General features: G+C 46.2%; 3 protein-coding genes across 4 annotated transcripts in view; all 3 read right to left on the reverse strand.

Annotated features, from left to right (window-relative positions):
- LOC126521534 (nicotinamide phosphoribosyltransferase-like) overlaps nt 1–12,795 on the reverse strand; it is a 32,240-nt gene extending 19,445 nt beyond the window's left edge. For both annotated transcript variants that reach the window (XM_055065862.2, XM_055065861.2), the window contains exons 1-5: nt 12,701–12,795; nt 7,046–7,159; nt 5,336–5,566; nt 4,348–4,476; nt 1,013–1,171 (exon numbers count right to left, since the gene is read on the reverse strand). In XM_055065862.2, coding sequence (XP_054921837.1) covers nt 1,013–1,171; nt 4,348–4,476; nt 5,336–5,566; nt 7,046–7,159; nt 12,701–12,787 — 720 coding nt within the window. In that variant the 5' untranslated portion in view covers nt 12,788–12,795. The remainder of the gene's footprint in view (nt 1–1,012; nt 1,172–4,347; nt 4,477–5,335; nt 5,567–7,045; nt 7,160–12,700) is intronic.
- Nucleotides 12,796–13,510: 715 nt separating this feature from the next.
- LOC126521242 (fibroblast growth factor receptor 3-like) lies at nt 13,511–16,691 on the reverse strand. The gene has a single exon (XM_050169889.3). The coding sequence runs from the start codon at nt 15,964–15,966 to the stop codon at nt 15,226–15,228; it is 741 nt and encodes a 246-aa protein (XP_050025846.1). The 5' UTR covers nt 15,967–16,691; the 3' UTR covers nt 13,511–15,225.
- Nucleotides 16,692–17,175: 484 nt separating this feature from the next.
- Nucleotides 17,176–17,752, reverse strand: part of LOC126521244 (fibroblast growth factor receptor 3-like) — an 899-nt gene continuing 322 nt past the window's right edge. Inside the window, exon 1 of the mRNA XM_050169890.2 lies at nt 17,176–17,752. This exon is cut by the window's right edge and continues 322 nt beyond it. Coding sequence (XP_050025847.1) covers nt 17,243–17,752 — 510 coding nt within the window. The 3' untranslated portion in view covers nt 17,176–17,242.

Raw genomic sequence — 17,752 nt, forward strand, 5'->3', positions numbered from 1 at the left:
TAGCGAAGCCGAAACGTCTTTAAGATTTTTTCATTTTTGAGCACTTCTATGTTGGTCGGTGTCCTTCGTTTTATTTCTTCAATTTCTTCAGGGTGTCTTTCATCAGCTGCAGTGCATAGTACATTCTAACGGCTTGGAATGAAATTCGCCTTGCGGAGTGGTTGTTGCTCCTTATCTACCCTGATTTCTCACAAAATAAAGATGAGTGGGGATGTTTTTTGTTCTCTCTCGTTTTAGCTCTGTTGACAACTTCGCGAAGTGACAGTTTGATTGCGATCACGTGTTAGAGTACACACGCACACACACACACACACACACACACACACACACACACACACACACACACACACACACACACACACACACACACACACACACACACACACACACACACACACACACACACACACTATATATAAATATATATAGTGTGTGTGTGTGTGTGTGTGTGTGTGTGTGTGTGTGTGTGTGTGTGTGTGTGTGTGTGTGTGTGTGTGTGTGTGTGTGTGTGTGTGTGTGTGTCGTAGGTGACGGTGAGCTGGCTGGCACGCAGGGAGGCGGAAAGGCAGACTACGTTGGCAACAAACTTAAAGAGTTTATTGGGCGAACTTGTGCCCGAGAGTAAGCGAACAAACAACTCGGTGACGGTGAAAACAACAAGCGCAAGTACGGCGTTCGTTGGCCTGACACAGCGCAAGCGGTGGTCCCGTATTTATACCTTGTGTCGCGAAAGATTCGAGACGCGTAGACAGAAAAGTGATAACACGCGTGAACGGTGAAGCTGAAATAAACCCACGTAGCAATATATATATATATCTTTTTGTCCTATGTCCGTAGTAGAGCTGTTTATTATATAGTAAAAATAATCTGGAGCCTTCTACCACGGCGTCTTTTAGCCCGTGCGTTGCTTTGGGTCCATCAGTCAATCAGTCTTTGTTCTGTAACGTTTATATGCCGGCTTTATGATGGCACCACCAAACGTTACGAAAAGCATAAGGTCATTGGGTCTTACTTCGACAGAGGAAGCACCGCCACAGCCGAAGTCATGGAGCTGGTACGGTATAGTAGCTGTAGAACCGCAGGTGTCGAGCAGGTACCTTGCCATGAGCTCCTTGTAATGCCACGCGTTCGTCGCCACCGTAATCGGGTACCATGTCTGCATAAATAATGTCTGCACAAAGAGAAATACCTTGGCTAATGTGGCAGCAATGACCTGAGATGGCTCAACCGAGCTTGCTACACCATGATATTACCAATCTCAAAGCTTCCCTCGGCCTTCAGGAATCAGAAGTCAGGGTTTTCCACGTAGAATGCATGAAGACGTATAGAGCGCGATCCTCAAGGAGTTGTGTTTGAGGATTGTGAGCCCATAAATTTTCGTGGGGAATGTTGCGGTGTTCCATTTCAGGGCACTAATGTCGAGAAAAAAAAAAGCTACAGAAATTCTGATAATTGTCTACTAATGCGTAAGCATTGTTTCGGTCGGCTGTGCCTTCGTTCTTGGTTAGTTTTGCTTACTTGGTTTTCCTAGCTTATGCATGTCTACCCATGACCTTTCTGGTCACAAAAAATTCCCAGGCGTCCTTAACTATCGCCTTGTAAAGCCTACTGTAATTCACCTTGATCCATCCTAATCAATTTTAATTCACCAGAATCCTCCTTAATGCCCCTTGATACACCTTAATACACATTAATCCGCCTTAACCATCTTTAATTCACCTTTATACTCCATAATACACTTAATTGACGTTAATCCACCCTGATACAAGGTATTTCGCAATATTCCAATCACTAATTAGTCGTTAACTTTGCTAATCATTATTCACCTTTTATACACGGCTGGACATGCTATGGTTCGCGTCTGGCCGTCCTTGGGTCACATGATATATTCTGTACCTCACAACGCGACCTTGAATGCTTAGGCTTTAGGACAAAAATGTCAGATTTTCTCGCCACATCCGGTCCCTTCAAAGCGACCGACCAATTGAGCCGGAACGCCGGAATAGGAGGACATATCCTCGATAGGAGGACATAATAGGAGGACGTATCTTCGATAGTAGGACCTACCTTCGTCCAAAGCGGCCTCGTCATCCTCAGCAGGTTAGTTTTAACGAGTTAATGGAGTGACGTCGCGCGCGGTCGTTGTCGGTGGCGGCTGGATGTAAAGGGGAGACTGAAAAGAAAAGGAGCGCTGTCATTTGACGTCTCTAGGCGTGGATTGTAACGACAGCGCTCATCTTCTTTTCAGTCTCTCCCTTTACAGCCAGCCGCCACCGACAACGACCGCACGTGACGTCACTCCACTAACCCGCTAGCATAATCCTCAACTGCGCGTTCTCGTGTTTCAGTTACTTTATCTTGTTATTAATGGCAGTCTCCCCTCCAGCCCCCGGGCGCACGCCATAGACCACGTCTGCCCAGCTCACCGTGGTTGTCTGGTTTGCTGAAGAGGATGGCCTAGTTCTAGATATGGATCCGGGTCGTGTCCCCGGTGTCTTGCAGCCGGACCGGGATAAGGATCTGGTGGTGGATGGAGACCTTGTTCTCGATCTGGAGCGTCGTTTCCTGGCGTTTGGAAGGCCAGGCGTTCCGCGAGACTCCGTGCTGTCTTCTTTTGAGGTAGCGTCTTCAAGTTCTTGTCGTTCTCGTTGCAATCTGTGCCGTTGTCTCTGTTTAACGATGAAGGGCTTCTTGAATTTGGGTTTGCACGTCTTGCCGGCGGTCGGATGGTCCTCGCCACATAACTGACATTTAGGCTGGCACCTGTGGTCTTTATCTGGGTTTGGTGTTCCACATCCCACACAAATCTTGTTGTCGGGCTTGGGAAATACAACTCCTCTGTGTCCAAGTCTGTTGCATTCGTGACAGAAATCCACTTGTTTCCTGTAAAGAGAGCATCGGTGTAGTGCTGCCCTGTATCAGACGTACGTGGGCAATTTGTGTCCTTCAAAGAGGACAATCACTGTGGCAGTATTACTGAGTCTCTTTGCTGCTATCGCCGTTGGGTTTTTGCTTGTAACCACCGCTGCTGTGATGTCTCTTAGGCCCTCGTCGAGTGGGATTCCTCTGATGACTCCTTTGGCCGTCATTTCAGGCGTTGTTTCGGAAGCACTAGTCTCGTAAGACTTGTCTTGAATAATGATACGTGCTGCTTCCTGATATTTGTTTGCATGCTCTTGATCCGATGTACTGACGATCAGGATATTTTGATAATTGGTGGGGCAGACGATATCCTCCTCCCTTTCGTCTCGAGGGATGTCTGCAGCATCTTGTACCTCCGCTGTGAGGTGACCTATACCGTGCTCGGATATTTTGAGTCTTCCACGCGGTCTGATAACAATCTTGTAATCCCCTCTTGGCAAATGTGGCATTCTGCTTGCTTTGCGTATTTGCTCTAGCCTGCCTTTCCTCGGGTTATCGTTGCGCTTGTCGAGCGGTGTCGACGACAAGGTTCTCTCGCAGTCTTGGGAGGTTTGCCGGTCTGATCTCCTGTGCCTGACCTCCTTCCATCCCTTGCTTATATCAATTTCTTCCTGGAATATGCTGCGCCCCTCTACGGTGACTTCCATTATTGAGAAAATGATCGGCAGTTGTTGAGGAAGCCGGCTCCGGCGCGCGGCCTCGCGGCACTCCTGCCACGAGGCCCCGCCAAAAAATTGTCGTCGAGGCTTGAAAAATTGGAATTCCACCTGGTTTTCAGTATCCACTTGTTCCTGGGAATGAGCTGAGTCCGTTGGTGTGCAATGACGGGTAGCTTTTGGCGATTTGCGCTACAAAAACATTCGTGGAGTACGGAGCCGACGTGTTGTGCATCCGCTCCCTTCGGCTTCTTCGGGTCGAAATATTTTTAGGCCCTTGATAGGCATACGGGCACGCATAGGTGATGTAGGGTATTTGACAGAACAGAAAATAAATGAAGGTCCACGATAATTTCAGGAGAGAAGCTAGTTATACATGTGGTGAATTTGGGTGATCCTATTCGAGGCGGTAAAGACTGCGTGAAGAAAAGAGAGAACAGAATGCAGGTTTTTCTTTTTACTTGTTCTCATGTTGTTCTTGATGCATTCAGGCAGGGTAAAAGAGTTTATGGGATGCGAGTTCCACGAAAAGGCAAAATCAGACCAGCTTTAGCTTGCAGCCATTGAAAGAATACAATATGTTGGTCGCATATACATTAGTACAAGCACAGCGAACTTGAAATTCAGGCTGCATGGCCCAGGCTCAGAAATTATTGTGCTTTTCCGATCCCGTATCCCGTAAACGTTCGAGCCTGCCTTTAAGCATTTATATTATTTAGTTTTATCAAGTCTCGGCGTTCATAAAGAGCGTCCGTGACACAAGGCTCACCTGAAACCATCCCGTGAGCCAGGGTACTTCAGGGTCCGTGTTCTCTACAGTAAACAGGACGTTGCGCGTAGGGATGAGGCTGCCTTCGGGCACTGCCTTGATCGAGAGTGGCAGGTGGCCATCGTGCTGCTACTGTCACAAGAATGACGCCACGGTAATACGTCTTGTTACCTAAGGTAGAGGCAGAACACGATCGGAAAGCGTGCAGGGTGCCCTGACAAAGTACCACAATTAGAAAAACGCCATATATAGTTTTAGAGCAAGCATAACAATGCGTTTTTCAGGTTTCCTTTTGCGAACGGGAGTACTTTTTGTTCTGAAATTTATGAATTGTTCACGGTGAAGTAGAGGGCATTTTAATGACCTAACGTATAAAACAAATGTTAAAATTAAAACTTGCACAGCCCTAAGAGTGCCACCGATCAGCTCGATTCCAAACGTGCCAGGCTATTGTGATTTCTTTTGGTGTGGTGCCCAATGGTATGGCTTAACTCACTACCTAGGATAGGCCACGAATCGGGCGGCAGTAGGTAAAAAGAAAGGAAGACACCTTAAAGGTAGTTTTATAAATTAAGCAGAAGACATTCAGTGGATAATAATTGTTAATATCAATTTTAGGGCTATCTTATAGAATAAGTGTTATTAACATTATTGGTATTCATGGTGAGGAAAAAAAAAAGTGGTACGTCTCGTCTGAGCCTGCCCTCCTCATTTCCTTTGTCACATTTGTAAAGCCTGCGTTAGCGATAATAAATAGTTTCAAAATATAACATTCCGTTCCCTCAAAGTTGAAGCTGCACTAGATAGCGTAAATCTATCATTTAAGCACAGAAGGCGCAAGTAAGCGATTGCCATGTTGTCATTACCGCGCTTTCTGAGCATCAGGCTGCCCTGTATGTACATCGTTCATTCACGTTGTCAACCAGTGTAGGACTGTTACAGAAGTATACTTTTACTTCAGTGTACAAGATCAAATATACTCGGAAACCTCGACGATGTGCATCCATCCGGACTCGTTGAACAGCTCCTGGTTGAAGTGCATCCTGAAGAATTCCTTAGCATCATTTATCTTCTTCACGGTGATTACCGGCCCGACCATCCACTTCTTCAGAATGTACTGGAGCCCGAAGAACAACGTCTTGTCATACTTGCTGCCTATGCTCTCAAAGTACGAGTAGATAAGTGTGGTTCCTTCGGGGTACTGCAAGTAATGACAGACCTAGGAGGGGACGAGATTGTGTCAGTTATTCATGTTCAATATGCTGTGTGAAGCAGACTACAGCACGCAGAAGCATTGTGATGTACGTGCGTCTTAAGAAGTGAAAGAGGGTAACAAAAAAAGAATCCATGGGGGGCAAAATATATTCAGCGTGTGCTACTGCGCTGGAGTGAAACTCGTGCAGAAAATATAATAAAAACAGGTCTTATACATGTTTCCATAAAAAGGCAGCTGTACAGCTAAGTTGCTGTCAATTAAATATGACCATGGCTTGAAAACAGTGTAGGGCCGCGATTATCTAGCGATGCCTTTTTCGATGCTATTCCTTTCCGTGCGTTTCGCACTTCGGCAGGGCTTAGAGCGACGCTCTGTACGCGTTATCAGTTGAATTAGCCAGCCCTGAGTGGTGGAATTGCGGCCTATAGGACTGTGTGCGAACACATATATTTTATTGCATTTAGTTTTGGCGCGAAGATGATATAGAGATCTTATGACCTATACCCCTGCCACACAGGAAGATTTAATGTCATTCGAATGCCATTATATTTTACTGTGTAGCACCGCAACAGACCGAATGGCATTCGATGCATCGAATGCCATTCGGTCTCTTGCGGTGCTGCACAGTAAAATATAATGGCACTTGCAAAGGATAGCAATGACGACCTGGAACAAATTTGTGAAATTCAAAAAAATTTTGTGCCTATTAAACGCGTTTAAGAACATTTGCGATTACTTTTAAAATGGACAAAGACATTTTGACGTCAATTATTCACAACTAAAAGCACTTCGATCAACACATGCAATATGGCCGACCACCGCAACAGACTCCTGATGCAAAGAGTAATAGCGCTTGAGCACAGCCCGTGGTGAAAATATCTTCGCGGCAAAAATAATTAGTATTCCTTTTTATAAGTCTAAAAAATATCTTCTGACTTTGCTGATGCACGCTTTATTTTTTCGCGTTGCGTGTCGCAGTTGTCTATCTGGGGTCAAGAGTATACATTCGGTTCGAAATCGAATGAGAATGAGTTCCTCTAACTCATTCGATGGAAAACGTCATTCCATTCGAATGACATTAAATCTTCTCCTGTGACAGGGGTATTACACACATAACTTTTCAACAGGGCAACAAGAACACGTTCTCACTGTTCTTGATCGGTAGAATAAAATTGTACAGATGCATACTTCTAAAGAGAATTTTTTCAAATTCTAGTTTCTGTTCCCGTTATTTTTTATACGTTACTTATTTTTTTCTCTAGGTACTGAAAAAAGTTATTTTCTTTTTGGCCTTCAGAGAATCCTGGATGAGATGCTGTCTTGCCTAAACCGAATCGAACAACGCTACTTTAGTTCTTTTCTTTTATTTAGAGAAGATTCCACGAGAATTCGTCTTTCCTGCGTCTTCTTCCTTATGTTAGCTACGCTTTCACACAGCTTATTTCAATACTGAGTTATCGGCACACAGCACGCAGTTCTCACCCTTGAAGAGTCAGTGAGCAGAATGGCGTTGTCTGAACCGCATGCTGCTTCGTCCCACTTCGAAAGCCCGAAGTCGCTGCCGATGGTGAGGACATCTACCCCAGATCCTGCATGCTGAGCGCAGCGATCGCAGCTTCAGGGCGTGACTAAGGCAAGTGCGCGTGTGATCGTGCAGGGAAGTTACGAGAATTTCAGACCGCTGCATGAACCACTGTTTATCGGGCGTTTTCCTGTGTGTACGTCGGTGCACATCACAATTTTGTAAAGTGCACTTATTGGGACAACTGCAGCGGAAGAAATCGAAATAATCTACACCGCTCCAACCACACCAAATTTGGTTAGTAGAGCTTAAAAAGAAACTGTCAGAATGCATTGATTTCGCTTAAACGTTGATCTAATATACTATATTTTGCAGCTTTTTAAGATGAAACAGTGCTGTTTAGAGAAGTGTGATGGCTAGCTGTTGTGTATGCAGTCACATAAATGTAAACTTTGTGTTCCAATGTTCTTTTTTTTTTCAAATCTTTACAGATTTCCTGCAATTTCTATCAAATAGTTCGGGTTATAAATTGAAAGTTTGCTCCTTAAGATCGGTAGAATTTAGCTTTTTGCCCCTCACCTCAATAAATTTTATCTATATCAGTTCAGCGGTTGTATTAATGCGAGCATTCTTGCGTTTCACACGTATTAGAGCAAGTAAATTGGAATTTGGTCTAATCTAAAGCCTCCCTTAAGCATTGCTTATGCATTGGCCGGCTTGAATTGAACGCGTGTCAAAAGCTAATCAATAAACGTTTTAATTATGAACTATTTTAGTCATATAATTACCACGATATCGCAGTTATCCCAACTTGAAAACAACTTTTTGTCTTTGTTATTAACCGATCGCTCACAGCGATGCGTTCTCTGTCGAACAGAGCACCGTCCAGCCCGAAGCCCCTCGCTGTACAGCGGCGACCCCTCGCTGGCGACGGGACGCGCATGGCTGTCGCTCCAGCCAACCGCTACGTGTCGTGCAGATAGCGGCGGCAGCAAGTGTGCTCCAGCCAAAGGCTTCGTTCTGATGTCCAGTTTCACTGCCCGGTCCCTTCGGCGCGACAGTAATCGCTCGACAATGTGGCTCTTGTTTATTTCCCGAGTGATTCGAGTGTAACCTATATATGGTAAGCTAATCGTGATGTTGGAATATTATTGCCGGAGGCGCTAAATCATGAGGCACTGGCAACAAGAGCAACTGAATTTACGAACGACAAACTTTTTGAATTTTATCCAGGGTTCTTGTAACCGTCCGTTGTAACTACGCTATTTCTGCCAACGGTCAGCGGTCGCAATGAGCGAAGGGAAAGACATACGATGACGACACTATCATCGAGGAATTGGACGATTTGAAAATATTATTGTCAACATCACTTACAGCGCGTACATATATATAGACAGAGGGACCGAAAGAACGACGAAGACAAGCGCTGACTTCCAACTGATCTTTATTTTGAGTAACGAGCGTATATATCAAGACACCAAGACGAAAGCGCCCTCTCCAAAACAAGAAGCCAGCACGAGTACGCATTCAAAATGCAAAGGAACCGTGACCGCCTCCATAAAATGAAAGAGCGCGCATGTGCGACCTCAGAAAAGCAAGTTTTTATCTGTTAATTCAATTGGCGGCTTACTGAGTTACCTTCAGCGATCGCTGTTGCTTCAATGATAAGTCTACTGTTTTCATTAGGATGCCTAGCTAAGATACTAGTCTTTTCAAAGAGCGGAATACAGCCGCATTGTGCGCAATGGACGCTTAGAAACCCTTCCCGCCCTTCGCGCACTTTATTGCTATGTTCTTGCAATCTAACATTTAGACATCTACCTGTATGTCTTATATAAGACCTACCGCATTTCAGGGGTATCGTGTAATCTACACCTTTCGAGCAATCTCTATACTTTTTCCTGTGATTGATACTGCAGCAGCTACGTTCCTTAGCAACAGGATTAGTTCTAACGCGAAGCTGTGCAAGTTTTCTAGGCGCAGAGAAAACAACATCGATACCTGCTCTTTGTCCTATTTACTTAAGTTTGTGAGGGATCTCACAAACTTAACACAAATGGTTGAGGGCGTGCTAGGGTACCCTGCCACCCTCAGCCGAGCAATCGGCGATAGGTTCGATAGAAACTAGGTTCTATCATTTGATAGAACCTCGTTTGACGGCGGCAGGGTACCCTAGCAACCTTCTTGTCTCAGTCTCAGAGAAGTTGCGCAGTAGGTTAAGCACTGATCCTCACAGCATTGAGCCTCAGATACTTGATCGAAGAAACAAAACAGCTGTTATCCCGTACGTCCATGCATGAGATCTCTCACAAACTTCAGAAAATAGGACAAAGAGCAGGTATCAATGCTTCCTCTGCGCCTAAAAAACTTGCACAGCTTTGCGTTAGAACTAACCCTGTTGCTAAGGCACGTAGCTGCTGCAGTATCAATACCAGGAAAACGTATACATATTGTTCGAAAGGTGTAGTTTACAAGATAGCCCTGAAATGCGGTCGCTCTTATATGAGGCAGACAGGTAGATGTGTACATGTTAGATTGCAAGAACATAGCAATAAAGTGCGCAAAGGGCGGGAAGGGTTTCTAAGTGTCCATTGCGAACAATGCGGCTGTATTCCGCTCTTTTTGAAACGTCTAGTATCTTAGCTAGGCATCCTAATTAAAACACTAGACTTATCATTGAAGCAGCAGCGATCGCTGAAGGTGACTCGGTTAGTAAGCCGTCAATTGAATGAACAAATAAAGAACTTGCTTTTCTGAGGTCGCACATGCGCGCTCGTTCATCTTAAGGAGGCGGTCATGGCTCCTTTGAATTTTGAATGCGTACTCGTGCTGTTGTCTGGTGTCTTGGTATATACGCTCGCTACTCAAAATAAAGATCAGTTGGAAGTGAGCGCTTGTCTTCGTCGTTCTTTCGGTCCCACTGTCTATGTACTCGCTGTAGCTGATGTTTACAATGGAATACAACCTAGCCCGTGCCCAAGCCCCACTGAAAATATTAATTGGAAATCTTGAAGCGCATGAGAAAGCCGTAATTGGCGTAATTATGTGCAAAGGATGGAGTGGTTGAAGGCCGAGAGAAAACAAAACTTGTACACAAGCTATCAGACAATCAACGCGGGACCTAGCTAGAGCTTTCAACAAAGTAAACAGTGAAGACAAACCCCATGCAGGAGCAGTGCGACATCGTAGCAAGCGAAAACAGCTTCTTGAATATTGACAGCTTGCACCCGCCGCGGTAGCCTAGTGGTTACAGCGTTGCGCTGCAGAGCTCGAGGTCGTAGGCTTGATTCCGGCCGCGGCGACCGGGCTTCGATGAGGACGAAATGCAAAAGCGCTCCTGTACTCAGGTTGAGTTGCACGTTGAAGAGCACCAGGTGATCAAAGTAATTCGGAGTCCCCCATTACGGCGTGCCTCACAATCCCATCGTGGGGAACCCCTCAAGGCTTTCCTGTAGATAGTCCGAATGTGGTGGTGTTTCCGTTCTCGTCTCATGTGTTCCTACGCGGAGTAGCAGACTGCTCCTCTAGCCGACACCTCCTCTTTTCTCTCATAGGACTTTATCTTTCTCATTTCTGTTCTGACAGTTAGTCTTGGCTCTCTGAAAAAAGAAAACTGCCTGATATTGCCTCCAGACTTCTGTTGTTATTGACCGTTCACCCCGCGACAACCTCCGGTCACGGCTAGCGCGATTACGGGGAACGGGCCGACGGCCTCGTCAAAATGGTCCCCAAAACGGATGATTTATGGCCAGCACGGGAGTACCTCGGTCAGGAGAAGTTTGGGCGATTGGCAAGGATACGGTCCTTCACCTGGCAGCCGCACAAATTGGCACGACCACGCTGGAGTCATTGTACGAACCCCCTTCCCCTGTTTGTACCCAATGATGTGCGTGTTTCCGACAAAGCGCCCTTCGAAGGGAAAAGGCAACATACCTCCGAATTGGTGGGACCTGATGTCATCGGTCTCCTGACGCCGGATTGGGGCAAGTGACTGAACGATGACCACGTAGGGCATAAAAAGAGCAACGGACGGCTGGAGTAATCGGCAGCTACAACTTATTCGTGAACTTTTTCTGTACTACTATGAATTTCTTGTAAATCTGTAAATATAAACTTATATGTAAAACATATTCGATATCGGGCCCAGCCCCACGTTCCCTTACCCCTCCACGAGCAAAATAAATTCCACATCTTCGAACCCCCAGTCACAACACCGCCTGGAAAGTATAAGGTGGAGGCATCGATGCCTATGGCTATTTTATGAGAACCAGCAATCACAACATTTACTATTGTCTATATGCAGTGAATCATGAAGATGACGAGTCCTGCTGGGCTGCAGTACACTCCAGTGAAATTGTTGCTTTTAGTGATCAAAATCCTAAGTCAGTGCAGTTTGCCAGGCAATTAGCGAACAATTATATTAAATCTTCAACCGCGCTTTAGGGCATCTTTCAGTGTTCCTTTAATTTCTGATGTGTGTTTTTCTGCCGTTTATATAGTAGATCGAACATGATTATGGGCTATAGTACCGTTTTCGATGCCCCTACGCTGTTTGAGATTAAGCGATGTGGCTTTCCGCAATTCTTGTGAATTTCACCGCCTCACTTTCATTTCTCTTCCCCTTCCCTCTTACCTTTATGCGGAGTAGCAGGCCAGAGACTCGCAGCTCTTCTGGCCGCTCTCCCTATTTCTTTCATTAAAGCTGTTTCTCTAAATCGCCTGTGTAGTGTCGCGGTAAATGCTTTTTCGTGAAAAACTGTATAAATGCCGGCGTATAAACGGACTGCGCGAGACACATGTAGCGACATTATCTAGTGGGCCGGCGCACGAGACTCCCGTACTCGGATGTCGTCGTCCACAAAACACGTTCGCCCGAGGCCGTGAAAATGTCTATATAGAGAAATTGCGCAAGACTGCTAGCGATACGTCGGGAAGCAGGAAACCGATTAAGTGTCGTGCCGTGCCTTGATTCGGCGCTTGGCGAGCGATCTTGAAGCTTTCACTGTACGGCTCGTGCAATGTTACACGGAACACGCTTAGTCTTCCACTCGTGTTTGCTCTGCAGCCAGGGCTTTACACTTCGCCTTTCAACCAATTTGTCGTCACCAGCCGTGCAGTGACCACTGCGGCCTCTGGGGCGCGTGGAGCAGCGGTTTTCGACGTTTTGTACTTGTCTACAAAAAGGACTCAAGGTCGCAGATTGGCGAACAAGCTTTCTTACACAATACAGATTGAGAACGGCGCTGATTGTTCTATATACGGTTTGGATCGGTCAATGCACCGGAAAAACTGCAACAGGGGGACCTGTTTACTGAGTGTGGGAAGGGCAACTACTGCCGTTCATAGGTAGCCTGTGTCGCCCCTGCGTCAACTATTCCTTTGCAGAGGGAGGGGGCAGATGGCGGGAGAGAGCGTAAACGTGTGATTGAAGAAGCGAGGTAACGGCGGCCGAGCGAACGAGCTTTGCTGACGGTCGCGCAACCTAACCAGCAGGAGTGATCAGTTTGCTATAAACAGAACGAGCAGAAAGGGAAGTCTTCAAAATCTCTTGTAACCGTGGGTGCGAGTCCTCGAGCTGAACGCACTTCATTAGACGTGCACCCTGTTGCACTCACCGTTATCGCGCTATCGCCGTCATCCTTCGTTGGCTGCGTTTGTGCGATAGCGGTGGCCTCCCTCCTGAATGCGCTTCCGCAGCCCATTTCCGCTTCCGGACAGCCCTTCCTTGGGCACGCGGCGAAGGAGCGGACTCGAACCGTTTCCCTTGTAGCAGCGGCGCGGTAGATCGAACGCGGTTCGATACCTACGCGCGGCCAACACCGATCACGGCTCGACGGTCGAAGTGGCCGCCGTGTTGTTGCGGCCTTGCGCTGGCCGCACCGCCACGTCTCCAAGGCTGCTTCCTGAATTCGTTTCTTTCGCTTCGCCCCTAGCCCAGGGGAAGAGGGACGCCCGCACCAACTTCTCTCTTTAATTCGCAGATATGCTATTGATTACGTGCCATATTGTGATTGTGTTGGTTGCATTACTTTCTTATTAGTACTTCTCCTTGCTGTTTTATAAGGTGTACGTTTGTTTGTTTGCACACTTCTTGAAATGAGCAATCTACCGCTTTTTCAGCTGACGGTGATTTACTTCTAGCGATACGTAATTTGGTCATATTCAGAACGGCTTACAATTACGAAAAACAGGTCTATCGAAAAATTAGTGGGTGCATCTTCCCCTTGCCGAATGTAGCGTATTCTTGAATTATTATGAAGCCTGCAGCCTGGAATAATATCCCCTTCCCATTGCCGCTTATTTCTAAGACATTTTCAAAATATAGGACGTACTGTCTTGTATAACTTCTGTGATTACGTCTGCATTCATAGAAGTTAGTGTCTCTGCAACAAACCCTCCCGAGAAGAAAGAAAAGATCAAGTGGATGTTTCGTCTGAATACTTTTTATTTCTTTGTGGAATAAAAGACACATGCGTTGATAAACAGACAGTAGACATTGTTGTCAGTAAAGTTCAGTTCAGTTTAACACATACCACATTTCGCCTGTCTGCCGCATAAACATAGCCTCACACTATTGGGTGAAAAGCAAGAGATAATTTCATGACCTGCAACTCCCGAGTCACTTCATTTAATGATAACGCTTTTAACAAATTCCCTTCCTGTATTAAACAGCAGCCGAAGCGTTTGTATAGCAAATTGGATTGCCTATGTGCTTGGGATGAAAGTGTAGTTTTCCACATCATTTGTTATTGCATTATATTTGTCACTATGGTTAGCCTGATACTGAAAGTGACGGCGGTAACGGCTGGACAGGCTGCGCAAAAATAATCGAAAAGGTTAGCCCCTTCATGCGCCAATCATATCTGTCGGCTAAAAATGTTCCTTTGGCGCACTTGCATATTCGCCATCACTGAAAACATACAGCAACAAAACAGATTATGGAGCATAATTTTCAAAGCTCGCTTTGTTCATTCCACAAATGGTGGACCCGGCACGTGAATTCTCAAGGATACCTGAGGTGCGGAAACAATGTCTATTATTGCATGTGAATTTTGTTCTGAAAGCAGCAAACTGCTATGGAAAGCTGGCCTTGCTAATCATTACTGTCAAAACAACGAAAGAAAAGACAGACTACCGATGACATACCAGCGTCGCATAAAATATGCAGACGTCTATCTTCAAACTCTGTTTCAGTACACAATATAAAACTTTCCGCATAACAAATTTCATAACAAAAGGTCCGATCAGAAATGTTTCATCACGCAAGGCAGCCTAAACATTTTCGTTACTGATTCTGCCTGTCAAGCGCTATAGATGAGTGCTCAAATGTATCAGTAGCTCCTCAAGGATCTTTTTCCATCAACTTGTTTCAGGCGCACGAACGCCACATGTACATTTCACTAGTTTCGAATATAGCTTGAACAGTGTTTTCTAGTGTAACATACTAGAATGTTTCTTGAATGACTAGTTAGTGCTAAGGAGGTGGTTCCTATTCCGACAAAATCCTTACGTACACGTAAGCTAATGGCGGTTCTAGTGAATTTTCTTTTCTTTTTGTTTTTGAGCTGTCATCTGAATACAAATTTGCAGCGGTGTTCATAGCCGTATCAGAGTCAAAGGTTGTACTCGTTTTATGCGTTAAACTGTTCGAAATATTAGTCTTTTTTTACATGCTTACTTTTTCTTTTGCTGCGGAAGCATCGATAGCTTATTGCCCAATTGTTGTCGGACAATTTTAGACATAAGACAAGCTTTTATTCTTGTTCGCACTTTTATCGACAGCGTAATTGAGTACGGAATATGCCGCACTGGCTTATATTCACGGTTTGGCGCCACTGCCTAAATTAGCACTGTTCCGTTAACAGACCGGCGTGGTGACATATAAAGGGCAACAGCTACCGTTTTCTAATGTGGGGAAATGCGCCTCAATAACGTGTCTTGAAACGGCGAGGTTGGCCATGATATGTTTACAGCGTCGAGCGCTAGCCCTTATAGTACACGCACCGAAATTCACTATCGAGCTTCTATCCGAAGTGGGTCGCTGGAACAGTGGCCTTTTGATGTCTAACGAAATTTCCCCTCTCGCTTAAAATAGACACACCATTGTTCTGGAGTTCTTTCGTGAGAGTATCCGGGAAACTCAGAGGCCTGGGAAAGGCCTCGGCACGACGAGGACTTCTATGGTTTTGTGCGAGGCCCCCGATGGCGAGCTCGCCAGTATAGAGTAAAAACCGGACTCAGCGAGCGTGATGTCATTCAGCGTCAGCGTGTGAGGGTCCGTGACGTCGGCTAGCGCCGCGTCCTTGACCAACTTAGCGTACGGCGCTCCGTTCCGATCGAAGTAGCTCCCTCTGATGTGGTAGTGCTTGATCCAACGCACGAAAGCCGTCAGGTGGCTGTAAACGTCGCACGTGATGCTCACGCTTTCTCCTTCCGCCACGGTGATGTTGGAGAACGGGCAGACGATGGTGGGCGTCGCGATGAATTTCTCGTGAACTTCGACCGTGTACGTCCACTGCACAGAGCCAAGTCGGTTGGAGACTACGCACGTGTACTGGCCGCTGTCGTTGAGGGCGAGGTCCGTGAGCAGTAGAGTGTACCTCTGTCCGCTCTCTCGGTTGGAGGCGGCGAAGGTCAGCGGTTGGCCGTTCTTGAACCACGCGACCCGGGGCTCGGGCACGCCTGTTGCTCGGCAGCTGAGTCTCGCGCTGCCGCCGATGGGCTGCACCTTGATGGCGTTCTCCATTTTCGCCAGGTTCACGAACCGAGGTCGCGACTCTCGCTGGTTTTCGTAGAAGGACTCGATCAGGTTGTCTTCTGCGGCGATAACAAACCCGCTTGTGACCATCAAGAGGACACTTTTGATGTGACACCCGTTCATCACTGCTTAGGTATTGGCACGGAGCGGTGAAAAGCTCTAGTAAAAAGTTTAGACGTAAGGTTTGCTTCAGCAGCACACGCGATTCCACAAAGGCTCGCGCTTCATGCGCGCTTTGGTGCGTTCCGAAACGGCTGGCTCGGCCCTCTGGTAAAACAAGTATATATGCAGGCTGGTGGCCACGACTGTTGCTTTAGCGCGTTGCGTAGACACTTGGCCCCTATCAACGGAGTGATGAAATTCTGCCAAGGTCGAAACTTAAGGGAGCCGAGATATCTAGAGGGCGGCCGAATACGTCAGTGAACTCTTGCACAGGAAGCGGCAAATGCGATCTCATTACTTCGCATCCGGAATGGAGGTCAAAGCCGACGAACCTTAATAAACAAAGAAATACAGCCTATAGCTCTACAGACCATTCTGCGTTTTACTGGCACTGGCAGAAAGCGTAAGCAATACGGGTTCGATTTTCATCACGTTCGACAGACTGAATTTTCTGGTACCGTCTTTTTATATGGCGAGCAAGCTTGTAGAGTCGAAGCAACTAGGGCCTTAATTCCCAAAGCGTTTGTTTTTGTTCGTAAGCACTCATTGTCATTGGCCAGACGCCTTCGCTAATATGTCCAGCAACAGGATTGGCTGGCATTTGCTCTTACGAACAAATTTAGTGCACGTGCAGGTTCCAGCCAGGTGCCCGTATTAACCAAAAAATCTTACGCTAGAATTCTAAAATCAAGAAAGGGGCTGACAGATGGAATAGCACACTGTGGTATAAAGGTTATAAACGGGGATATAGTGCGTCATAAAGGCTGGCCAACGTTTGGATAGGAGGACCTATCTTCGTCAAAACGCTAGAATTGTTTGCGAGTGAGTATTCCAGTTAATCCTGATGCTGCACATATTATTGGTGAAGGCGGCCTGCCAGTTGAAAAGTGCCCTTACGAACGAAAAGCTTTGGGAAGACGGTGCCAGAGGCGTAGCTCCGAATTATAATGGCTCAGCTGCAAGCATAACATCGTTTACAGGTTGCTCTGATTCCCAAAATATAATAGTTGTGTGTTAAGACGTGTACGAGCGTAAGCGAACGACACTGCCGAATTTTCGCTTTGAAATTTTCATTTATAGGTGTTATTGTACTAGCAATTACTGACGGTAAGAAGCGCCTTAGGGCAGCCAGCACACGCGCGGATCATGTAGAATTGTGCAATCGGTTGACTTCTCAGTTGCTTACCCATTTTATTGTCGACATAGTTGCATATGCTGGCCGTGTGAAAGGAGGACCTCAAGTGTTGCTTTCCCCACTGGCCAACACACTAACCCATGTACTCCTATTCGTGTATCCAAATATGTTTTCAGCCGTGCACACGTATTGTCCACTGTCGGACTTACTGGCATTCTTGATAAGCATATACACGGCGTCACCTTGACGAACAGTTATATCCTGTTTAGGGACCGTGATGTCTTCACTTGCGAACACTTCGTTTACCACAGGACGTTGTTTCATCCACGTGAGATACGGGGTTAGGTCACTTTCGGCTTTACACCTGAGAGTTATGTTGTCACCTTCACAAACAGTCTGATTTCCGCTAATTTCAGTGATGACTGGAGGAGTTCTTTTGCGCTCCATCACAATCACAGTAAATGTTCTTTGTATCGAACCTTGACTGTTTGAAACCTTGCACTTATACTTGCCACTGTCGTTCTTTTGGATGCCTCTGATGCGCAAAACAAAAGGAGGGGCTCTGAGTCGATTATTTGAGGGATTCACTTTGTGTTTTGTACCTTTCAACGA

This window comes from Dermacentor andersoni, chromosome 6, assembly GCF_023375885.2.
Source record: "Dermacentor andersoni chromosome 6, qqDerAnde1_hic_scaffold, whole genome shotgun sequence".
NCBI lineage: Eukaryota > Metazoa > Arthropoda > Arachnida > Ixodida > Ixodidae > Dermacentor > Dermacentor andersoni.